This window comes from Didymosphaeria variabile (genome assembly GCF_027946475.1).
Source record: "Didymosphaeria variabile strain IMI 356815 chromosome Unknown scaffold_5, whole genome shotgun sequence".
NCBI lineage: Eukaryota > Fungi > Ascomycota > Dothideomycetes > Pleosporales > Didymosphaeriaceae > Didymosphaeria > Didymosphaeria variabile.
The window spans coordinates 2,477,500-2,502,266 of NW_026611624.1; the positions used below are offsets into that span (position 1 = coordinate 2,477,500).

General features: G+C 53.6%; 5 protein-coding genes across 5 annotated transcripts; 2 read left to right on the forward strand and 3 right to left on the reverse strand.

Annotated features, from left to right (window-relative positions):
• Positions 1 to 2,649: 2,649 nt before the first annotated feature.
• N0V89_007293 (uncharacterized protein) lies at positions 2,650 to 6,958 on the reverse strand (the record flags this gene model as incomplete). Its single annotated transcript, XM_056216057.1, has 5 exons — positions 2,650 to 2,723; positions 2,776 to 3,173; positions 3,226 to 3,475; positions 3,528 to 6,757; positions 6,831 to 6,958. The coding sequence occupies 5 exons, from the start codon at positions 6,956 to 6,958 to the stop codon at positions 2,650 to 2,652; spliced, it is 4,080 nt and encodes a 1,359-aa protein (XP_056070304.1).
• Positions 6,959 to 9,598: 2,640 nt separating this feature from the next.
• On the forward strand, positions 9,599 to 13,018 carry N0V89_007294 (uncharacterized protein; the record flags this gene model as incomplete). Its single annotated transcript, XM_056216058.1, has 1 exon — positions 9,599 to 13,018. One exon carries the CDS (start codon positions 9,599 to 9,601, stop codon positions 13,016 to 13,018), a length of 3,420 nt encoding a protein of 1,139 aa, XP_056070305.1.
• A 1,801-nt stretch (positions 13,019 to 14,819) lies between these two features.
• N0V89_007295 (uncharacterized protein) lies at positions 14,820 to 16,745 on the reverse strand (the record flags this gene model as incomplete). The annotated part of the gene is made up of 1 exon (XM_056216059.1): positions 14,820 to 16,745. The coding sequence occupies one exon, from the start codon at positions 16,743 to 16,745 to the stop codon at positions 14,820 to 14,822; it is 1,926 nt and encodes a 641-aa protein (XP_056070306.1).
• Positions 16,746 to 20,206: 3,461 nt separating this feature from the next.
• Positions 20,207 to 22,476, forward strand: srk1 (MAPK-activated protein kinase Srk1; the record flags this gene model as incomplete). Its single annotated transcript, XM_056216060.1, has 3 exons — positions 20,207 to 20,752; positions 21,030 to 21,274; positions 21,333 to 22,476. The coding sequence occupies 3 exons, from the start codon at positions 20,207 to 20,209 to the stop codon at positions 22,474 to 22,476; spliced, it is 1,935 nt and encodes a 644-aa protein (XP_056070307.1).
• A 647-nt stretch (positions 22,477 to 23,123) lies between these two features.
• N0V89_007297 (uncharacterized protein) lies at positions 23,124 to 23,893 on the reverse strand (the record flags this gene model as incomplete). The annotated part of the gene is made up of 3 exons (XM_056216061.1): positions 23,124 to 23,191; positions 23,248 to 23,549; positions 23,649 to 23,893. The coding sequence occupies 3 exons, from the start codon at positions 23,891 to 23,893 to the stop codon at positions 23,124 to 23,126; spliced, it is 615 nt and encodes a 204-aa protein (XP_056070308.1).
• Between the last annotated feature and the right edge of the window lie 874 nt (positions 23,894 to 24,767).

Genomic DNA, 24,767 nt, shown 5'->3' on the forward strand with positions numbered 1-24,767 from the left:
TACGAGGCTTCCTATGTAAAGCCTCCGTAGACCGAGTAAAGCTTTGCCAAATCTCGAACCAACATAATCATTTCAAATCCAAGAAATCGTAGACGGAAAAGAAACCGTCATAGAACCGGAACTGCAGGCCTCATCTCGTTCGTTATTGCAGGTTTACTGCCGTACAGACATCATTGAGAACCTGCTGACTCTAATTGCTTTTTCGATGGTGGTGCGGCACAATAGAGTTCTTTATAGACGGTCGCGGTATTCTAGATCTCATTTGAAAGAGTCGAGACCTGTCCCAAGCCTGTCACAAAGCGCTCTGTTCTTTGAAAGTAGCGCTACTCCTCTGAAAATCGGAGGAGATACTACTGGACTAGAGACCGCGACCACAGTTGTAGTACGGTCGATGGCACCTATTGCGACTACACTCAACCCGGGGATATACAGGAAAGTGTCAAGTCTTTCAATTATCAGCAAAATCCAAACTATTTTCGCCCTTCCTCGCACGGTGGTCCCAGTTGTAGAAACTTAATAGTAATTTACGAGGAGATGATGCATTAGAGAATAGATTGTATTCCCCTTTGAGAGGTGACGATGAAAGCGAAGAGGACGGCATGCCGAGATCCTTAGTATTGGCCTCCAGAAACTCACTCGAGATGATGGAGGACCCCAAGAATCTACCATTCAAAAAGATGCTTCTTCCCTCGAGCCTGGCTTACTACATTCCAATCTACATCATCTCACTTTTCGAGATCCAGGCTCCAGAGATATGGAGTACCAAAACTCTGACCGGATGGCTAGGGGTCCCAAAAGGCACACTCGATGAATCTGAGTACACATAGCTAACTGACGCGATCTATGTGCCAAAACAATCGACAAGACGTCGGCGTACAAGTCCTCCATAGTCATACGTATACCCACAAGCCTCTTAGCAACGTGTGTAATGTTCAATCGACCGAATCAAGCGAAGGGCGTCCCTACCATTTGTGTTCATACCGTGCGGATGCGGACCCACGCTCTCAACCAAAGGCGAATGCAAAGAAGAAGCACCTAAGCACACGGCATGTCAAGCTATGATCTTAGAGATGCGACCTATTTAGTACTACGGTGGATCCTTGTGACTATGAAGTAGTATATCACAATCAATTAGTAGGAAGGATCTTGTCTCGCAACATATACGGCGGATGCACGCTGCACCAGTCAACGCAAGTCGCCAGTCCCGCGAACAACCTGTGACCGAGGACAGCATAGATGAGAATGAACGAACACACTTTCAGTTCATTTGTAGCACGCCGCCTCAGTTCGCATGTTTGTTCTGCGATCAACGCTTCACTGGGCCTTCATCTTGGGAAATACGGATGGAACATGTTGGGCGGCATCTTGAAGACTTTCGAAATGGGCGAGGAACTGACCCCGGTGACGTTGCTACATGGAACGTTGACAAAAAACTGGAAAAGTGGTTTTTCGACGAAGGATTCATCGCTACAGAGGAGCATGGCAATTGGAGGATCGGCGATGGAAGACCCAGGATGCTTCAAAGCGACGATAAAAGCAATGAGGAACCCGCTGGTGCACCCGCATCCGCATCGCCAAACGATCACGAAAGCATTGAGGAATCCTATCATGCATCGTAGCCTCTACCATCATCACTCGTCAGGCAAAGCTATACGTCCCACCAGCATCGTATCCGAGCCTGTACGGTCCAAGAAACAGCGCGAGAACCAAGAAGCGGAGGCTTCCAGACGACAGATTCCATACTGGTCACGAATAGTGCCTCAAGGCGTTCACTTCACAAAAGGGGGTAACGTCGTACTTCTGAACAGTAACACTCAGATTGGTAATCCTCCAAAGGTCGAGAGCTTCGCGAGGAACAAGGGTGGATTTTGGGAGTACCAGCTCAAAGATAGAGCGACCGGTCAATTGATTGGCAACGGGGAATGGTTTCCTGAACAGTATCTCAGAGATCCATGACTGTCACGGGCTACTCTGTAAAGGCACATGTCGGTGGGTAACTTGACGCAGGGATCACGACGTCAAGCCACCGAGTTAGATATTCCCTACACGATTTCTCTGGGCGCCGACAGCGACGCGATAGGGACTCAGAAAAGGAACCGGTCTCTGAGTTGAATGATTTGCACTCCTTGCAACCTTACTGTGAAAAATTGTCTACCAGGGCCCATATTATGAGCCAGCGTCGTCCGTCAATACCACCAATCGCAAGACTTGCATACTTCACTGCGTCATACCACGCAGTGCCCACGTGACCATGGCGACACTCACCACGACTCAAGAATCACATTATCAAAGTTAAACGAAAGCAACAAGAATAACATCTGGCCTATGCCTAGGTATCATAACCGTCCCCACGCCGCGATTGGGAGCAACATCCACTGCAGTCCCAACATGCACGCCAATTTCATTCAACAAACTTCAAGCGCCACAAACACCCCTGTGATATCTTCCGTTCCACCCTGGAAAGAAGAAGCCCCCCGCTCCGTGCTAATGCTATGCTGTAAGGCAAGGTGGTTGTGTGCCGCAAATTGAAATAACAAAGGAAAAGTATGCTCGGGAATGTTAGATGAGCTAGCACCCTAAAGCAATGATCGAAGGACTGCTCCGCAGTTTCGAGATGTAAAGAAAGTAGTTGAACGTCGAGACGGACGACTAGATCTTCCGTCGGACGGTGAACTTCCGCGAAACTGTCGCCGATGGGAGCGCTTCGGCGAACTTGTCTCGCGCTGGAAATAGGTTAGCACATCATCTACATGAAAAAGGCGAGTCTGCACTTACTCTCCTGGCTATCAAACGATATCACAATGTCGTCGTGCTCTCCTGGATATTCGATCTGATCCAGACAGACGAATCTCCTCTTCATGCCAGCCCAGCCGGTCAACCTTCCCTCTTCTTTACCCATCTTGCCCTCCCCTTTCCTTTCTTCAACGGGTAAAGCAAACTTGCAGTCCACAAGCCGTACAGAGGATTTCCCGCCCTTGTCAGTTTTCTGGAATTCATCTTGCGGCTTGAGTTGGAAGTTCATGGCGTCTGCGTGTGAGAACTCTTCGAAGAAAGCGAGAAGTTGTACGATGTTGTCCTGCTCGACAATCTGAATGCGAATTGTGTTTGCGGTCCACTGCTTGTAGATTGGGACCACCATGCGGCGTCGAGCGATTGAGAGAGTGGAAGCGATACTAGTGACCGTTAGTGATAAACACGCATGCGTAGATGTAATAAGATCCTCACCCATCAAATCGAACCGAGAAACCAGTGACAGCAAGTTGGAAAGCGTGCAGATCTTGATACGAGGCGAATGTCAGCCGCCTTATAGTAGACGCATTAATGAGGGTTCGGAGCAGGTCTGCCAGTGCATCTGGTATATCTTTGTCCGAGCGCGACGCATCAACAGCAATAGCCATGTCACGCTGCGGATTTCTGAGAAAGGTAAGTTCGGGAGCACCGGAAGTTGGCAATCGAACAAGCAGCTCTCCCGTGTCTAAAACTGTCAGTAAAAGCATTACACAGGACAAATCAGCCGGATTGCTTACCAAGGTTCATGCGGTCCGAAAAAACGCCAGCGCTGTGTCTGCACAAGATTCTCAGGCTTTCGCTCATGACGGTGGGCGCAGACTCCAAACCAAAGACATCGGGATCTTGATTCATAGTTTTTGCTTCAAGCCATTGTAATTTGTTAAGCACATTGCTTCCACTTTGACTGAAACCTTCCGCCGGGTCCGCGCTCTCGATATTGTAAGCTTTCAAAGGAACTTGAGCAAACATCTTCTCCGATTCGCCGGTGTTCAAGGAAGTGAGGAGCCCGAAAATGTGATTTCGCTCCTTGCTGTCACCAAAGACCATACGCATGGTGCAGATCTTCATCCGCTTGTCCGGCATTTCCTCTCGGAACCGAATGACTAGCGAAGGGGCTTGATCAGGCTCCGTCGTGTAGGCAAAATTCAATGGTTCCTGCTTTGTGCCTGCTTCATGGGTTACGAACCCTACCGTACGATTTCTGGGATGAGTGACCATGACTACTCGGTAACCACGGTGAAGCTTTCTTTTGCCCGTGCCCTCGCTACTCAGATCGAACTTCTCAAAAAGGAGTAATTTGCTGCCTCTAACAGGCTCTGCTGGAAATGCGGCTGGATTGGTCGGATCCTTGTAGATTCCTTCGCGAAGCATCATTACACATGCAGCCTGTTCATCACTTCGTTCCCGTAAAGCGCTATCAACGCGGTTCGTGTGGTCGACAATGTTCCAGAGACTACGAAAGTCGGAATCAAGAAGTTCAACATTCAGAACGAACCCGTGACGGAGCTGGAGCGCAAAGCCATGGCTCTTTGATCTCCATGAAACATCTTTCCAGGTGGCACCAAGATCCGCAGACGGCCCTACCATGATATTGACGAGCTCGGTCTGACTGCTGATCGCGAGTTTGACATTGAAGTTGTCGCGTGACCTCAGTACAGAAATGACGACCGGAAAAACAGCGCGATCGGTGTTTAAATCTTCTGTCGACATTGAAACCTGCGCAAACATCCTGAAATAACAGAAGTCTGCTTTCGTATCCGACACGGGCATGAACTTCATAGGGTTGATACGCGGCTGCTGGCCATCGGCAACAATCAATTTAGCTGAAGCGGCAGAGAGGACACTCGCCGCGTCTGGAGCAAATTTGGGATAAGTCTCCCAAATGTCCTGTTGTTGACCCTGTATGAGAGCCTGTGTAGGCGGCATACTCTGGTGTCTTTTCATGGATCCTAGCAGCATCTTCAAGGCCGAGAGGATGGCGTCGTGCGCATCGTACGCTTCTGCACTGTGTTCGTCCCCGGCCTCCCTAGCTGCATTGGCCTGCGAAGCCATCTGTTGATCACCGAACTTCCTTAGCTTCGGATGATTAGCAAAGACTTCGGCGAGTATCCACCATGTTTTCGCAAGATCCACATGTGCTTGAATAAGACGTTCTGGCTGCTGTTCTGCGGTCTTGACTCGACTCCTGATGGCTGTCTCCATCGCCGCACGCCCCTTGAGAAACCACCAACTGGCGACACGCAGCCAGACAGTTGGCGCATGATCGTATATCTGGCCATTCAGCTGTGCCATTAATTGGAAGACCCCACGCATGTGCTCCACTCGCTCGCCGAAATCTAGGAATGCGCCTTCCGCTTGCACTTTGGTATCTGAGCGACCTAACGTTGACGTGGCTGTATCATGGCGCGGCCGGAGCGGGCGTTGGTTACTAGGAGCGGTTTGCTGCGCTGGCATCTCACGGTGTGGTGGTGGCGCAGGCGGTTGCTCTGCTCGCGGCGGCGAGGCGAAGGCCTGTCGCTCGAACTGCGGTGGAGTCGGGACTATGGAGGTTTGCCTTACGGCGGAAAATGGTTGGTTCTCTAGGGTGGAGGGCGTTTGTTGTATTGACGCAGTCGTGGCTGCAGAGTTTTGCTCATGCGGTGAAGTGCGCGTCCGGGATGCTGCTGAAGGCATGGTATGGCCAGAAGAAGACGAAGAAGGGCGAGGGTCAGTGTCCAGAGGGAGGGTTCCTGGAGGCATCGGTCCCCTGCCAGGAGACGGCCCGCGAGCTCTCGACCTGTAGGGATCTTCTACATCCAATGCGCGTTGAGGCGACTCTGGAGCTGGTCCCAGATCGCGGGTAGCAAATCGTGGTGGAGTTTTGCCAGCAAGCATAGTGACTGTTGCGGGTGGTGTCCCCACTGCGAACCCACTGGACTGCACGGAGCCTGGTTGAAACGAACTGGCACTCGAGCCGGAATCGCTCTTTGAATGATCGGTTGCTCGTTGTGCAGCTTCATGCAAAGCATTGCCCTCGTCTGCCCGCATTTTGTGTATCACTCTTGCGGAGTAAGAATTGGGGTCGGCAGGTTCGCTCTGCAGATAGCGCTCAGCAAGCACCGCCTTTGCATCTATTGGCGAGTCTGACTCGGTCTCCTTCATTCCTGGCAGTGGTGGAACTGCTGGCGCAGGCTCGTTGTCGGAGTCCCCAGCATGTTCGCTCCATCCCGTCTGTGTTCGCGACAGCGGTTTTGGTCTGAAATTCTCCTCTTCTTCTTGCATTGGTGGGAGTTCTGGTACCTTTTTCGACAGTACTGGGGATATATTTTCCGACTCGAATGAGTATGCAGAGTCCATGCTTGGCCTTCTAGGATCATTAGTCTGACCTTCAGTCTCTACGATATCGAATCCGGTTGGTGCTCTCGTCAACGGCTTTGGTCGCTGGCCTAGTCCCATGTGCCCCAGGCCTTTAGCGGGCTCTGGAGGCGGGCTGGCATGCGTGTTGATGCTGCCCATCTCGAGCTTCTGCCGCAATGGCGGAGACAGTTCACCGCCGCTGGTCAACGTTCTGGTGACGATGCCTCTCTGCGCAGCCTGCGCATTGTGGCTGGCTAGAGCGTCGAATTTGGGGCTGCGTGCGCCGAGCGCGATATCGTCCCGGTGCGACTGCGCTGCTAGCTTATCCATGTCCGAAACGCTGTTCGACTTCTTGCGATTGTATACTTCAATTGACGGCTCCTCGCACTCGTCGCCGCCCTCGCCGATCACATCGGGCTGCGTGCGCACGAAGGAAACGGTGAGCCCCTTCTTGCGGGACCCCTTCCTCAATCCTCCATTTTTCCCCGCTGCGCTGTTCAACACATCGTTCGAGGAGGGCCATCTTTGTGCGCTGACGACGTCGATCTTCGGGCGACCCGCAGTGCTCAGGAAGGCGGAGGCGGCAGCCTCCTTGTGGGCTTGTGCACGCTCGGTGGAAGGCTTGAGGAAGCTAGAGGCTTGGAGTCAGTAGGGTACACCTGTTGGGGTATATAGGCTGTGGAAAGGGCACAGAGGGTGCGTACTCGTTCACATCTTCATTGAGCTTGAAGGAGGTCTGCGTTTTGGGTTTTGGGTCTTCTGGTGGAGAGTCTCCCGCGTGGTCCTTGGCGAATAGCTTGGCCTTCCACCTGCCCTTGAAGGCGTCGACCATTGCGACGGTTGTCCGCAGTGTATAGAGTTATATGTGGCAGTGTATTCGCTACGAGTCTTGTGGGCATGCGCGGAGGGCGGGTTGGGGGAATGTTGGGGAAACGGGGCACGCGACGTCGAGGCTGCTGCGTGGGCGTGGGAGGGTGTTGGTGTAGCGGTATCTCTAACGGCGGGAGCGCATCACTCTGAAACGTAGCGAGGTCCGCCAATCAGTGCCGCGTTGGGCGGCAGCACGACGCCCTGGATTGTGTATGCGCTGTGCTGTGAACAAGAAGGAGGGATCGTCTCGGTTGCCAGGGATATCGAGGTAGCAATGCGACCCTTGGGCACCTTGGAGGCGGAGACGGAAGCGCAACTAGTCAGTATGCATGTGTGGGACCAGCGGACCAGCGTCGTCTCACCACGCTTGTCACTGTGAACATGTAGCGAGGTGTAGCGCACAAGTAGGGTGCCGCTCAGAAAGCACTGAGTTCCTGGGCGTTTGCGCCGTTATCAGAATCAGAAAGCACGCCCACGCCCACGCCGCTTGACCCCGCCATTGCACTGCAGGTCTGTTTCTAGAATGCGATGCTCCGACAAAAGCGCAAGTGCAACGTCGCCGCTGTTTCACGCTGGCCGATGACTAACAGACCCTAGGCATGTAGAAACTATGGAGAAAGGGTCCTCCCGCGATGCTGGCGTACCGCCGCACAACGCGCCGGCGTTGCAGCTGAGATGATGACGTGCGCGTCTTCGGAACCCTCTCCACCTCCCATTCGCCTGTGTTTGGCTTCTGCGCGCGCTCCAAGTACCTGTGTGCAGAGTTGTCGACTCGACGCCAGCAGCAACAGCAGCTGGCAGGCTTCAATCTTAGATAAGACTACTTGACTAGGCTCCCAATTCATCCCCCGCGAACTGTGCCACACGTGAGCCTTTCGATATCCCGAGGCCAGCCCTGGATCTTTCGATAGCACGGTCCACCATCCAGGCCCATGCAGCGCTTACTGCCAGCCTTGGCGTCTACACTGCCTTCCGAACAGGTTGATAGCAGGGAGAATCCGACGCTCACGAACATGCCGTCGTCATGAGAACAGAGCTAGGACATGGACGAGGCATCAATGGAGCAGCTCTGCAGATGCTTTCCGCAAGCAAGACGGCGGGAATTGCGAACTGCGCCCAGGGCAACTCCGTACAATCTAGTCGATCGTGCTAACCAGTCGGCGTTAGCTATCGTGTGGTGCCAAGATCTCAGAATCTCATGAGCTTGGTAGGATCCACAGGCTTAAACTTCAGCTCGTAAGGACCTTGCGCACGAAGTTGATGAGCCCAAGTTGCACCATGAGAAGATGTGGTGCGTTGAAAGTTCCCTCGCAAGCGCAGCACAAGCATGATAGCTGTGAACACGCGTCTGATGCCCGCCACGGAACACCAGGTCTTGAGCAGGAAGAGTCCAGCAGGCGGGTACGCGCCGCACTCTCGGTATGCCGTGCCACGTGGAGACTGCTCCGGGGATGCCGACAGGCTCAGTGAGGAGAAGGCATGGCGTGCCGTGCCGAAAAGAGGAGCCGTGGTACAGCGGACGCCGGCGTTGAAGCTGTCATGGCTAACAAGTCAATGGGCAGAACAGCATCAAAAACTATGGCAACCATCAATTTTCCTTCAGGTAAAGCAAGTATTCCCACGCTCACCACGGCTGGGAATCCGTCACTGTCACACAGCACTCGGACCCGACACTCTGTAGGTGCAGTCAGAGCATGTGTAACGATGGCAAGTAGACCTAGGGACTGGCTCGAAGACGCAGCCCAGATGGAATACACTGTGGTTCATGCGGCAGTCGCTAGGCTTGCGCAACGTCTCTGCGTTGTCCGTGGTTGCGAGCTAGCGGCTTGAGGCGTCTTACTGAAGCCAAGCTGCCTCGAACAGATGTTCGGCTTGCCCACATGCAGCCGTGAGGAGGGAGCATAGTATCGCAGCAGAGCACATGACTGTCCTTCGATGCGTGCTGATCACGTTCGTATTGCATGGTGAGGGGCTCTGTTGGGCGAGGTTTGGCGATGCAGCGGAATGGGGCCTTTATGACGCCAACCATCTGGCCACCTTGGAACCAGCCGAACCACTTATCCCGCACACGAGCTTTATTGTCAATCTACCCTGTTCATAGACCTCTTCACACGCGGAATCACGCCCCCAAACTCGTGCGCTCGGTGCTGCTCCTGTGATTGGGCTGCATCCATCCTGCCGCGCTGCGCAAGCGCGACCAACGACCTGCGACTTGCAACCCGCTCCTTCCTGCTACCTGCACTCCAACCCTCCCCTCCACCACGAGCCCACCACACTGCGGGGATCCGGATATTGCACATCATCGCCTGGACGACAAAGCTTTCCTAGCCTTGCTATCTCGACGTATCACCACCGCCATCGCCTTCGCAGCGCGAAATCTCGGCTGACGGATACCTGCGTCACCATCGCCCACGCCTCCTGCAAGCCCGCACGTTACGCCTCAACCGCCCATACGCATATTCCTATCTCGAGTATCCACGTCGCATGCATCGCGACTCTGTTCATTTGCGCGCATAGGGGATGGCGTTGAAGTTTAGAGGGTTGGCCACCACCGCATCCGAAGCCTGACCAGCAGCGCGCTCAGCCGTCCTGTCTCACCAGAATGTCCGAATCGCCTTCTGACGCATACGCTTTGCTGGAATCCTCTTTTGCCGCATCGCCGAATCTTCGTTCTCACAAGCAGTTTCCGCGCAGGAGCGACGACTATCGCAGGCTTGAACCTGCTGCGCGCAAGGAAGAGACGCTGTTGCGAGACGATGAGACCGAGTCGCAAGCCAGCAGCGAGCTACCCACACCGACACCTCTGGCGCCTCAAGCTCCAGCCCAAGCAGAGAGTGGCCTTCCCCCCACTCCGCCTTCCAATTCACAGGACGGGCTTCCTGCGACGGATTATAGCCCTCCACCCCATGCAGACAGCTTGGTCAACTCGCTGACGTCGCGCAAGTCGACTCTGAGTACCCCTGTTAACCAGCGCAGTCCTCCTACACCCGATCCCAGTCCACCAAGAAGAGCCACCGCATCCATGACGACTCCGGAACGCCCGGTCCCTTTCACGTACCCCTCGTCCCGCGCCGAGTCCTTTACGACTGCCAGAGAAGAGCCAATATCATCCGAGACAGAAAGTCGATCGAGTACTCCCGTAGGTGCGCGGTTAAGCGTTGTGGAAGAGGACCGAGGTTTAGGACTGGCTTTCGAGCGCGAGGAAGATGACACCACTCCTAGGAATACGGTCGTAGAGGCGCCGCTCGAAAATGAGGCGAGCAAGATGGAAAGCGGGCTAGATGGTCAGGGTGACCCGGATGTGGAGGACATACCAAATCGGGAATGGGATACAAATTTGATGCGGAATGTGACGGTGCGCAGGAAACGGAACACGAAGCCGTCTCCGAAGAAGAAGCAGGACGTTCCTAAGCCTGCATCACCAGCCGCATCCCCTGTAGCAGGGTCGACGCCGCGGCGAAGCTCTAGCCTTCGCGAGCGCGTCGAGGCGAGCAGACACAGTCCGCACACTGCCTCCATCGAGAATTTCGCAAAGGCAATCAATTGGCCTATCGAGGCTGTAGATACGCAGACCAACGACCCTGGGCAAAAGCGATTTTCCGCATCATCTATGGCGTCGACCGTGGTGGAAGCCATGGTCGTTGTGACGCCTTCACAACCGCAAAGGCGACATACCTTGCGTCATTCGGGGAAGAATTTGGCATACAGGCAAGATACGGACTCGCCTATTGAAAGTGGAACGACGCTTTACTCCCGGACATCTATGCGATCGGATGACGTCCCGCTGCATCGACTCGTCCACAAGAGAGCCAGCATCAAAGACAGGGGAAAACGCAACAGTTCGGATTCTGCCACCATGTACGACCGTACTGCCACACCGGCATCTCTCCGACAACGTGCAGAGGAAAGTGCTGCGGTTACTTTAGCCCATCAGCGATCGATCAAGAGCGTGCTGCAACCGGCAGCCGACATCATGAGCTGGTCAAACTCGGTAACACGAAATCAACCTTCCAGAAATTCTCATAAACGCATCGCATCTGCGCCTGAGGCAGTTACGCGCACGCGCACACCTTCCATTTCGCACAGCACTTTTGATATGTCACCGCCTGAAAGTCCTAGTCCGAGACGCCAACGGAAGGCCTCGTCGAGGTTAGCGCACGTAGAGGTAGCTTCACCAGCGTCGCCTGATGAGAAGATGCACGATCTTTTGCTCCCCAAGTTGATACGCAAAAATTCACCGACTCGCAAAAATGCAGCACCAAATGCAATGCTTGATGTCAACAAATCGTTGCCCGAAATTCCATTGGAACTTCCCATTCAGCACACGGATGAAATCAAAGAGGGAGAAGACGAGGTCCATGATCCGGACGACCAGAGCACTCGCCCTACGTCTGCAATGCTCGAAAGGGTTCGCCACTTATTGGCCTCCACCGAAAGCACACAGCCTACAGCCGTCGAATCGCCTCAAATTCAGGAAAACTTAAGGGATCGGGCTTCGTCAACCGGTACTGTGCCAAATGCGCGCCGAGGATCACTGTCTGCGCGCGGGCGTTCAGAGGAAAGACGAAGCTCACTTAGCCAGGATCGCACCTCGAACTCGCAAGATGCACTTCTTCGTCCCAGCTTGGACCGCGTGCATACAGAGGAACTTCCCCGATCAAGTCATGAGTGGCATTCTTTTCATACTGATGAAAATGGTCGCGTGAGCTTCGACCGAACCACTACGAAAAGTGATGAACACGCCATGGCTCGCCATCTTTTCTCACAGACAACACCTTTCTCGCAGTTCTCGGATACGCCTATCGAGGTCAGTGAAGCAACGGCTGTGAGCATCTATCCTCACAACAATAACTCTTTGTTGGTCGTGCAACAAGTCGCACGAGCAAGCCAGCAGCCTCAGGAGCATGAACACATTGCAAACGAAGCGCATTATGCAACACCTAACGTAGAAGAGCTTGAGGAACCTTCCACGCCGCCTTTCTTTGACGCAAGCGAGGGCCTTCAGATGCAGCTTCAACAGCCTACCCTCACTTTTGAACCTTCGACTCCGCCTATGCAAATCGAACTACCTACTTTCACGGTGGTAGATTCGCCACTCAAGAATCCTCGCAAGCCGCCGGAGCCGCCTGTGATCAAGTTTATTCCACCAACTCCCGCCGAAGAACTTGAGAGACAACTTGTTCCTGGTCCCCCTGGTCCTCCGAAACAATCCGACTCGCATCCACAGCGTCGCCTCTCTCTGAAACAACGCGCACGCCGCTACTCGGACAACTTCATATCGCCTTTCCTCGCCCGTGCGTCTAGCATGCGCGGTCGATCAGCTAGCGTCTCGCACCACGGCCATGGCCAGGTTCACATTCCCACAGTCAACGACGAAGATGGCAGCCTGCATCCTTTCTGGCGTCCCCGAGGCTTTTGGGACGGCTTTGAAGATAGCGACTCCGAAAGCGACGAGGGTTACCTGCCGCGCGGAGGCGACACAAGCGACGTGGAGGATTCTGATTCCGAGGAGCCGCCTTCGCCACGGAAGTTGGGCGCTCTAGGCAGGAGGCTGACCAACAAAGTCAAGAAACCTAATGGCTTTCTGATTGGGAATTCTCTCGGCGTGGAAAGATCAGGCACCAACAGGCGGAAACCTCACATCAACCTGCCATCTCGTGGGGTATCCAAACCATGGCCCAGACGCGAATCGCCCAAGATTCTCATCCAGCCGCCCACACTCCCCTTTCGCCGTAGCCACTCGGCACGCATCCAGAAACGACCGTCACGCACATCGATGGCGTCATCAAGTACGCATACGCTTGAACGACCCAGGCGCCGTACCGACCGCGGGACATGGCGACAGGGGAAGAGCATTCCCGGCTTGAAAAACATGCAGGTGCAATACATTGGCTTGAGCGGGGTGAAAGAGCGGTTCCGGGAGAAGAGGGCAGAGAGAAGGCGAGAGGCTTTGAGGAAGAGTATTGGGGGTCGGTGGTATGTGGAGCCCGGCACGCCGGGTGGAACGCATCTTCATACTTAACACCGCGGTGCGTAATTTATCTATACGACCAACTATCTTTTTCGACCATCTTTGGCAATTGGCGTCCAGCATTTGGTCTGGATTTTCGGGGGCTTACGAGTATACGATGTCACGACTCGTTCTGTTCCGTTACGTTCTGTTTGGCTTCTACTTTTTGATTTTGGCATATACCTTCTATTTGAGCCCCCTAGAGTGGGTTGTATAATACGATTACATGGAGGCGATTGCTCATATTATATCTGGGAAAAGTGTGGAGGTAGGGCAGAGGAAGGGCGGATAGGGATGAATGAATAACGATCATGATCATACCCAATGCTTCCACATCGACTTGATAAAATCTTCGACACGCCCCGTGTCATACCAGGATAAGCTATGCGATACTCAAATCTTGGACGCAATACTATGTGTCGTTCATGGAACGGTGCGTATGCAACCGGCCATTTTCTTTGGAAGGGAAATGCCGCAACACTTTGCTCACGCGTCTTCGTAACGAGGAACTCGACTCGAAAATGTGGATCCAGTAAGCATCAAGCGCCTTACGCAAGATGTTCATGCAATGCAATCAGTCCAGATTGGTTTCTCGATGCTTGCTGAACACACAATGATGATTTATCCTTTGCCACCATCGAGAAACAACAAACATGTGGCACGTGATAGTCCCCTTAGAATTATCCATCTACCACCCTAACTAAGGCCTCCAGTCTAGGCTCAGTATTGGTGTAAGATCGCGGGTTCGGAAGACCCTGCGAGACTGAAGTGGCGTCGACCGTTTGTCGGACCACTGGCAAGCGAGCCACGTTTACCATGTTTGTGTTCTTGACACAGCATGGAAATACATCTTCATGAGCCATTCGGATTCGAGCCGAGACCCAGCCCCACAACGATGAGTTCTACTTTTGTCACTATGCTGTGAACATATCTTACAGCTTCAGTATCGAAATCGGAGATCGCATATCCTTGCAAAGTTTACTGCTGAATGCAAGTGGCTATCTTCGAACACGTTATGAAGAGAGTTTGACTTTTGGATGATGTGTCACTGGCACGCCCACAGTGCAATGTGATAGGCGCCCTGTGGTCAAACACATCCAGATCTGAGTTTAGCCCAGGACAGCATGCCGCACAGCTATCACCATGGGCATGTACCTAAGTGCTGTTTAAATGCGAATGCTAACGTGAACCAAGTCCATCCACGACTACACTTCGCCTCGTCAGGACGAACGACGAACAGGACCACGTCGAGCACATATAGGGGCTAAAGCCTCCACTCATTCTTCATCTTAGCCCCTAGTAAGCCTACCTGTATCGCATCTCACAGTTCAACAGGGCCTGGGAGCTGTCACATTTCATCCACCTCAACTACTCACGACTACCCACCCGTGCCACGATTGCACCAGATGTGCTACGATGTCCTCTATACCTACACCGGCTGTGGTCACCGAGACTTCGCCGCGCGTGCATATTTCTGCAATGACTTCCGCGGCTTCCTCTATCAGAACCCCACGGACGACCGCAACATCTATGATCCTCGTGGGATGAGATGTACTAACGGCCACCACCCGATCTCGAAAAACAAAACGGGCTATTGTCCGATGTGCACTAGGCATATACAGCAAATGCAACAACAAGGGTGGACATTTACGGGTGTGAATCGTAAGTTTGGACGCTTATGAGGAATATTGAGGTGGTGTGATGCAGACTTTGTTTTTAGTCATTCGTGGAAGTGTATGACACGCAACATGGACCCAGTACATTATATTTTGGTCATTCACGTATTCATTATTTGATCATGACAGATCAGGCATTAACAGGCCTCCGCATACCTCAATCCATGCCCAAACCGAAACACAGGATTCTCTGTGTCGAACGGCACATCTTCCTTGCTAGCCTCCACAGCTGCCATACTCCTTGGTAAATCAAACGGCAGCTTGCCCTGAGGCTGTGCTCCATCAACACCGAATATCACATCTAGAAAGGCGTCAGGTCCCGCTCCAAAGTTGGCTAGTAGCACCTTCGCCGACTCGGCGATCTCGGGAATAGCCGCGGGTCGGTCGAGGTAGATGTCGACGATGGTGGGGACGGCGGAGTAGATGGCTGCTTGTCGGACTTTCTCGGTGGCGTTGTATTCGAGTGAACCGGCGTGGTAGTTCTTCTCGAAGCCGCCGGGTCGTGGCTCGTATGGGGCTTGTAGACGGATGAGGGCTAGGTCGGCTTCCTCGGGCGTGGAGACGAGGGAGATGTTGCGGGCTTCGAGGTGGGATGCTTCGATACCTTCGACGTAGTATTTGGTGGTGCTGTCGGACTCAAGAGGCAGTGTATCGTCGTTGTTGGTGAGAAGAGTGTATGCCTTTCGCTGGGTTTCGTTGCCGATGCGGCGGAAGTAGGGGTTGCCGACCACTTGAACTGCCGCCTCAACGTCGACGAATGGGTTGTCGAAGAGACCGAGAGTGAACTTCTCGCGGAGAAGGCGGCGGACCGAAACGTCCAGACGCTCTTCGGGAATGACTCCAGTGTTCACCAGTTCGACGATAAGCTCAGGCCGTTGCTCGCCGCCGAATTGATCGACACCTGCATTGAGGACCATGGCTGCGCGTTGAAGCTCACTCAAGTACTCAACACCCCACGCCCGGGCAGGCATGTCCTGTCCTGCAATCACGGTATCGGTGATAAGCCCCCAGTCACTGCAGACAATTCCCTCGAAACCAAGCTCACCACGGAGGAGATCAGTAATTATGCCCTTGTTGAACGAAAAGCCAACCTCGTCATATTCAGTACCAATCGGTCGTGAGTAGTAAGGCATAATTTGACGAGCTCCTGCTGCGATGGCCGCCTTGAACGGAATGAGATGGTACTCCAAATTGTGACCCGGATATGTCTGGTTCTTTCCGTATGTCAAATGGCTATCCTCCCCGTTCTCCATAGGCCCACCACCAGGGAAGTGCTTCGTAATTGTTGAAACCGAGTGCGTACCAAGCTCTTCGCCTTGGAATCCCTTCAGGTAGGCAACAACAAGTTCCGATGTCAGATTAGCGTCCTCACCCATGGTGTTCCCAATCCTCGCCCATCGCGGCTCAGTCACGAGATCTATCTGTGGGTGAAGCGCTGTCCGGATGCCAATCGCCATGTATTCTTCGCGAGCTATCTCAGCAAACTTTTGTACGATCTCGGCATCTCGCAAAGCAGCAAGACCCAAGCTTTCCGGCCATTGCGAAAATTGATTTGCCGCGAATCCTGTCCCGATGTTCTCTGTGAAGGCATGTCTCGGATCGGATGAAAGTGTGATCGGTATCCCAAGCCTGGTCTGTAGCGCACGTTCTTGTATGCGGTTGTACCACTCTGCGGCTACTCGAACATCGGTAACATCCCCTACAAGGTTGAAATGTGTCATCAGCTTCTCGCCGATCATGTTTTCGCTACTGTTGCGACGCGCTGTGACATTGCCGAGATCGAGAGTGCCGTTGGGACCCATCTGCATCTGAAGGTGGAACAGTTGCCCGGCCTTCTCCTCGATCGTCATTCTGTGGAGGAGATCATCCACGCGGTCGTCGATACATAATGATGCATCGCGGTACGGGAAAGTTTCATTGGAGGAGCGTGGCATGAGTGAATGGGCTGGGTTCTTGGAGATGGGTTCTGGTCTGGCTGAAGTGAAAGAACCCAATGTCGAGGTGAAGAGTAACGAGAGAAGCGTCCTTCGGCGCCATCTGAAAAGGTCTCCCATCATCATCATCGCGAAAAAGGAGAATTCTCGGCGTATTCACAATGAGACTCTTACGATATCTTCGCATTATATACCTTTCGGTCAGTTTACCTCCCCCACATCCTCTCCCCTTCGGATTTCCATCTTCACCGCATCGTCCCGCCATCGGCAGTTTTTTCGGCGGCCATCATGCGATGAAAAACAAGTCGATGCTCGTGACGGCGGCGGAAGAACGATGGTCGCCAAGATGCCAAGCAAAGACAAGTGTGGAGAATCTGGAGAAGGACCTTCCGCTTGTGGGCAAGAGCGAGCGTGGAGAAACCCGACGTTCTGCCTATTGGCTGCCAAACCTGGAGCAACGGGGCGGAAACACCTCGACGGTATGGTCGCAGTGATGGTCGGATATCGAACTGGCCCGAGAACCTGTTGCCCAGGTACAAACTTCAGCACGTGGGTGCCTATGATTTCCTTGTGGAGATCAGTCCTGCATGCTGTGCACGTGTACGGGTGGGTCGATGCCACTAGCACTGTCATTCTGGTGGATGCTGCCGTCAAATGAAGAATTAAGCTGTGAGTGAGCAACGTTCAGTTGGCTAGGCTGACAGCTTTGCCTTTGCATACTAGGGCTGCTCTTTGCGAATGGCGGGAGCATCTCCCCCCGACATGAAAAGTGTAAATTAGTGCCATGTGTCGCGAACATTTTCTCTCACTTCCTCAATAACACACGAACCAACCTACCTCGCAATTATGGAAGCGCAACCATTGCCTGCCAACGATTCTTTCAAAACACATCACGTACTATGAACTTCGACGTTTCACGCAATAGACAAGAATGCTTACCGGCATGAACGGATTGACATTGCACGGCTTTCAACAGCCGTGGTCGAGCAAATCCAGCAAAATGTGTCAACGCGTCGACGCATACTGCCGCTAATCCCCCCCTGCCAGTTCGAATGCTTCATTGTCGGCGCTACACGTGAGCACTAAACAAATTGAGCTAGAATATGTTTATCTACATCTGATGAAGACATTGTTTCCTTCCCATGGACTATGATAATTTTATGATGGTCGATTAGGGATTTGCCCGATGTTGAAGCTGCTGAAGTCAGTTGTACAACAGTATGTCTTGGGGTGACTAGGGCTAGGTTGCTAACAGCATAGTGATTTGTTAGCATACAGTCGACATACACATCCATGCGAGAGGTAATGCCAGCGTGCGGGAGCGTGCTCGAACATTTGTATTCAGGACTTGTGATTTAATTGATCCGCAGTGATCAAACACCACTCTTTGTATTAGCCTGCCTACACTTGATGGACAATATGAAGCAAGTTGTGTTGTTCGAACGCGGTCCCAGCCGTCTCTAGAATCTGATGTGCCGAGCTCGGAGTCATTCCGCCCCACTCATCCGAGCACAGACATCCTTCATAAGAAGATTGTCGCCCATTGTCGCTTACTGAGAACGAGTCGTTCTGCGAGATCGAGTACATGAACTTTGGAGGGTTTTACCGTGGGTTAGGGTTATGTATCCTGACAAACCACATCCGTCGCCGTCCGAGATGTGACTTCCACGCGGTGGGAGCGGCACTATGATACCAGTCGGGTCATAGCTTACCCTTCATCCGAAAAGAGGGACTCGTTCTCTTGTCTGTTAGAGGGTTATCCGAACACGCGCAGCGTCGTCCGGCTTCGGGTAGAGTACGGGTTCATGTGGGGTAATACCAAGGTTCAGGCTCTTCTGGAGACTTCCTCACACTTCATTCCAGGCCGGCAAGCACGATTTTGACTCTCCCTTTGAGAGCCTCGCTGGATTCTAAGGCGCGAGAGAAGCGAGCCGCAACCCACGTTCTTCGTAGAACGTACCATGATTGTCTGCGCGTGCGTGACTTTCTTTGTATCCACATGCGAGGCTCCGGTGCGGTGAACGGCCACTTGCAGAAGGACTGTACGCTAGCGTACCTGCATGGGAAGGCACAAAGTAATCTCGTCTAGCAATTGTCAGCACCACCGTCGTCCTGCTCGTGAGCAACGGGCGACGACGCGGGTCTCAATACTCTAGCCAAGGGATAAATATGATGTGCTCTGGGAGAGGCCTGGCTTTGTCCCAAACGTCAGGCTATGTTTCAGATGCGGCGACAGGAGCAAACGATAGCCTCGCCCCACCACGCCATGTGATGATGTCATCAGCTAGACCCTGCATTAGATCTGCGCGGCGCCAGAATTGACCTTGGACTCAAAAACTTATGAGCATGCAAGGTAGGCGAATTGCTGCAACAAAGGAGTCAGCGGTGACGCGCGAAGAGGGTCTTCATGGGGGCTGCCCTGCTCGTCTGCCTATCGCATGAGCGGACAGGCGATGAGATGAGGCCGCGTCGGGCAGCGCCATGTCGGCTTCATTCGCATGGTGGCGCTGCCGACGTCGTCTAGCGTGCGTTGAGCGACCTCTAGCAGCTCCTGCTGAGGCATTCACGATAGAGAACCTTGGAAGTACGCCGGGGAAGCCGTCGCTCCGCGTACCGCCGGCGGGCGCAACCAGACGCGTGCGAGAGTTCGGCCCTCTCGCTGGCGTGGCAGCCCCAACGCCGCGAAAAGCACAGCACTGTATATCTCTGCGCGGGACCCCGAGGCTGGTTTGTCTCTCTTACCTCTTGTCCGATTGTGCTTTTTGCCTCGTCCCCACCGTTGGCCGACAGCATCGCGATCCGGACCTCCCAGCTGGAATTCATCGCCGGATTACATACCTTGCACGGAGCCTTGCCAGCGATCAGGACCGCCAACGAACAAGACTGCGTCTCTGTGTCCCCAGCACCGTATCATCGACCCTTGCACAACGCTACGGGCCAGCTGCGAGACCTCCCGTCGGCGAAACACATACCGTCATCCTTCTTGCTCACGTCTAGGGCTTTATTAGAGGGGCAGAAACGACACCATCGACGTAACACGGCATACAGCTCCCGTAAGCGAACGCTGAACTGGGCTCACAAGCGGGTACGGCAGACAAACGCATGCTATTTCACCGCGAGCAGCAGCACGCAGACAGCCGCCGGGGAAGCAGGATGGCCGTGATTGAGGTGAGTGAATTAGGCCCCGGCCAGACCCTGACATTCCATTCCTGCAGTTGGGCAATCTCGGACGGGCAGGGGCGAGGCCGGCGGGCACGCACGAGATGCGTAGGCTGGGCGCGCTTCTGGGGTATGATGTCGAACGCAGCGTCATAGTGCACGGGCCACATCCATGACGCAGCGCCGCCGAGCACACCTTGTTCTGGCTGCCAGCGTCGCCAGGGCGCTGCATGACCTCTACGAATCCCCAAGCGTGTTTTGCTCTGCATTCTCCGCCATCTCAACGTCCAACCGCCTCCCTCCCTGCCTGCTCCGGACTGCCTCAGTGCCTCCGCCGCAGCCTCCCTTTCATAGCGCCTCACTGAGCGCTACCCCGCCCTCACCTCACCAAAATTCCGTACACGCCCCCTCATCGCACACACGAGACTAAGATGGCCGCAATACAGAACTTCAAGAATTTCCTGCGCCATGGTAAACAGGCCCGGGGGAACGCCGCTCATGGCGAGCCCACCACAAACGTCTCCAATGTACACGCACAGCACCAACCGCAGCGTCAACACCACCCTGAGCCTCACCATGCCGGCATCAGCGAGCCCGTAATGCACCAGGCCCAGAAGCAGCACCAGGTGGCGCCCCACGGCGACTACTCCGTCGGCGCCATCGACAACCGCAACATCGCCGCACAGGCCGGCGACGTAGCAGCGCGCGCGGCAGGCGAAAAGCAGAAGCACCAGGCGAACGCCGCTGCCGGCTCAAAGAACAGGGACATTGACCCTACAGTGCTCGAGCGTATCGTGGCAGAGGAGCGTGAAGCCAAGGGCAAGCTGCCCAAGTACCCTGGCCTCGAGCGATGGTCGTTGGTCGAGAAGATGGGCGACGGCGCCTTCAGCAACGTCTACCGAGCACGCGATAACAATGGCCAGTACGGCGAGGTCGCCATCAAGGTGGTGCGCAAGTTTGAGATGAACTCCAGCCAGGTTAGTACCCCCCGGTGGACTTGCCCTTTTCTGCCCATCTCCTTTGATTCTTCAATCCTGTCCCTGCATCACGAAGGTTCGGTTGGTTCGACAGTGAGTAGCAGTTACCAACACGTGTGGTCGGTGTAGGGCGATAACCATATGCATCCGGACTTCAAGAAGGCTCCCAAAACGGTCGAGGTGCGCAAAACTACGAGCCTTTTGCGCGGTCCCGGCAGCATCAGCCTCTCCCCAACATTTGTTTGAGAGAGGCAGACACTGACGTGATGACGTACAGAGAGCGAACATCCTCAAGGAAGTTCAGATCATGCGACAACTGGACCACCCCAACATTGTCAAGCTCATCGACTTCTCCGAATCCCGGCAATACTACTACCTCGTTCTGGAGCTTTGCCCCGGAGGCGAGCTTTTCCACCAAATCGTCCGCCTGACGTACTTTAGTGAGGATCTGTCACGGCACGTCATCATTCAGGTGGCCCAAGCGTTACAGTACCTCCACGAAGAGGCAGGTGTAGTGCATCGGTATGTCTCTATCCACTTCGTCTTACCAAGGTTTCCATCCACTGACGTCATGATTCAGTGACATCAAGCCAGAGAACCTTCTGTTCTACCCCACCCCATTCATCCCTACCCGCAACCCGAAGCCGCGAGGTCCTGATGACGAGGACAAGGCAGATGAGGGTGAGTTTGTGAAGGGTCAGGGCGCTGGTGGTATTGGCCTTATCAAAATCGCGGATTTCGGTCTGTCAAAGGTCATCTGGGATAGTCAGACTATGACGCCATGTGGCACAGTCGGCTATACTGCCCCTGAGATCGTAAAAGATGAGAGATACTCTAAGAGTGTGGATATGTGGGCACTGGGGTGTGTCTTGTACACACTCCTCTGCGGCTTTCCGCCATTCTACGATGAGTCTATCCAGACGCTTACCGAAAAGGTCGCACGCGGCCAATATACCTTCCTGTCGCCATGGTGGGACGATATCTCCAAACCTGCCCAGGACTTGGTCTCGCATCTTTTGACTGTTGACCCTGAGAAGCGATACGACATCAACCAGTTCCTCAACCACCCCTGGATTCGGGAAGCAGATGAGCTTACTTACGCCGCTCACGACGCGCCACCTCTGGCCACCCCTGCCCTTCGACAAAAGCAAAATGCGTTCGAGGCAGCTGGTAGCGGCAACCCTCTCCAGCAAAACTTTGCTTATCTAGAGTCACCGGGAGCCAGACGCCAGGACTTCCGATCTCCAGGTGCCGTCAACTTGCGAGAAGTGTTTGACGTTGGATATGCTGTACATCGACAGGAAGAGGAGGGTAAGAGGAGAAAGAATTTCAAGCAAGGTTACCGGGGCGCAAACGCCATCAACTCCCTGAATGCGCTTGACGAGGACGAAGACGACGAATATTCGAACGAGTCGGTACCGTATGATTCATCGGCACAACATCCTCCTGCGAAGCTTCCTAAGTCGCAAGCGTCCGATGTCTCTGCTATGGAACAGAAAATGCGCAACACAACCCTTTCCGCCGCAGCCCAAGCACGGCAACCTGCCGCGCCTCGTCAAGAACGTGGGTATGGCCAACATTCGCCTGCTGTGGCCGCAGCAGCCAAACGCCAGGTCAAGAGCAAGGGCGCTTTCGAGCTTAGCCTGGACAACGCAACACTCCTCGGTCGAAGGCATAAAAAGGCGCCCGAGCCCAGTGGATTGCGCGAGCAGGTCTCGACATGACAACCAGCCCTCACTAAGGACTGGTAATGTACACACAATCATACTCTTCACGCAAGATGCATGGGACATGATGGACGGCGTTAGATTTTTCATTGCCTCACTTTCTTTGGGCCTCGTAGGACTACCTTTCATTGTTCCAGTCGATCAGTCTCCTCTTATGGTTATGGCATAGTGCGAATGTTAAGTTTAGTTTGGAAGAATTCGATATGGGGAGCACCATGTACGTGCAATGGCCCTGTTAGAGAGCATTGAGGGTTGGCTGGGCAGTCTGTGTGGTGCCAGTGTCTGCATGGTAGCGGAATGCTTTAGTATATTGGAAAGAAACTTTTAGCATCTTGATCTGTGAATGTGACTATGACGAGTCACCTCATTGAGGCGTGACATCAGATAAATGTCGAACGTGCAATGAGCTTCCAATGCACCGTATGGACCCACGCTGGGCAATCTCAAGACCGATTCTCCCAATTTTTGCATATTCTGCTGCATGTTCCCAGTACAACATCCAACATCCTTCTTAACCCAAAACATCAATGAGTTTACATTCTGGACCATAGTCCGCACAACCTCTTCCATTCGCCACCGTTTCTCCCCCGTCTTCCATCATCACTGCAAAACTCCGCCTGAATCAATAGACTGAGCTGTAGATCCTAGTCTACCTCATCCTCTTCTTCAACTTCTTCATTGTCATCTTGCTCTTCCTGAGTGGCGGACGGACCTACAGTAGTGTGAGTACATCTTGGCTACTCTACATGAGAAGAGAGATAGACTTACTGCTCTTGTGAAACGTACTCGTAACTCTCCTCGAGATATTTGAGATCTTAGTCTTCACGCTCTTTCCAAATGAAGTCGAAGTTTCAAGGGCAGGCATCTCGTCGGGGCTACCTTCCTCGTCGTGGGACTCCAACGGCGGAGGCGGCGTGCTTGTTCGTGGTTCGTGTTGCACTGCTAGTGGTGGTCTGAGAGCAAGCTGGGCACGTTTGTAAAGCGTGTTGCGGTACATTTCGTGGATGCGGAGGTGTGTAGCCTCGCCGGGTGGTGTGGGAAGCGGCCAGTGTTGCTTTGCGATGTGGTGGCTATGTTGTATGTCAGGTTTTATTCTCCTGACTTGAATGCCCTGAATTGGTCCAAGATAATCTCATCTTGCAACTCAACATCATGGGCTTAATACGCACCAAACTCTCATCTCTAACCCCGCATCACCCTTCGCTTCCTTCACGATGAAACTGCCCACTGGTTCCAATCGCTCCCTCACCAACTGCAAGTGGCTCTTTACCCTGAAATGGGCACTCATATTCGCCGGCGGCGCCGCACTCGCAGTAGACAACCGCAATTTCTTTAGTTGCACCTTCACCGGCTCTAGGAACGCTTCTGCGACAGGGTCGGGAACGGGATAGATAGGTGCGTTGATGGAGGTCATGGTGATGGGAGTGAGTTGGTGGTCGTTTATTTTGTCTATGTTGTGAATGTCGGAGTCCGGGATGGTGGTGGTAGCAGCGAGTGTATTCGGGGTAGTGAGTCTATCCCGGCTAGGTTTTGGGCTTGGACCGGCTAAGGGAGACGAAAGTGGGGATGATAATGATGAGGAAGAATTGCTGGGTGAAGACATTTCGGGTGGGCTGGTAGCGAGCGCGTGGCGCGTGGGAGGTGGAGCAGTTCCAGAGATCGATGTATGTGATACCACGGGCGCGGCCGCATCGCTCTTTCCCTTTTTGGAGAGAAGGGAAGGTGCACCACGCGTTTGATCCATGTTCGTGAAAACGTGGGCATCTGTGCGTTTCTTACGCTTTGAACTTTGTGTCGGCAGCGTTGAAGCGCTTTTCTCTGTCTCATCGTTACCTTGCTTTACCTTTGAGTGCGGACCGAAGCTCCACCTGACCATGCTGTCCCACATTCTGCGGAAAGGACCTTTCATGGATTAACTATCGGTGACTTTGAGCACTTCAACGAGCAAAGATATGACTATAAGAAGGAACCGATGTGGCGTTTGCCAAAGAGTACTTGTGGCAAGTGATGTGGTAGTAAATGATTCTTCAAGTGATATTCGCAAACACGTCACAAAGAATAGGACACACGTAGTGTTGACTCATCAAGTTGTCTCCGATATAAGACACTCACAAGAGCATCGAGGCACGATCGATATTTTGCCGCCGTACGTCGTCAAGTCGTATACAGTTGTTACAATGATCCACAGGGTGTGCGAGATGAACCGATATCCGCATGCGCTCCTCACCTCGGGAGCTTTTCTCAGGCCTGCCGCCCTTCTCTCCATCCGATCGGTATCAGCGCTGCCG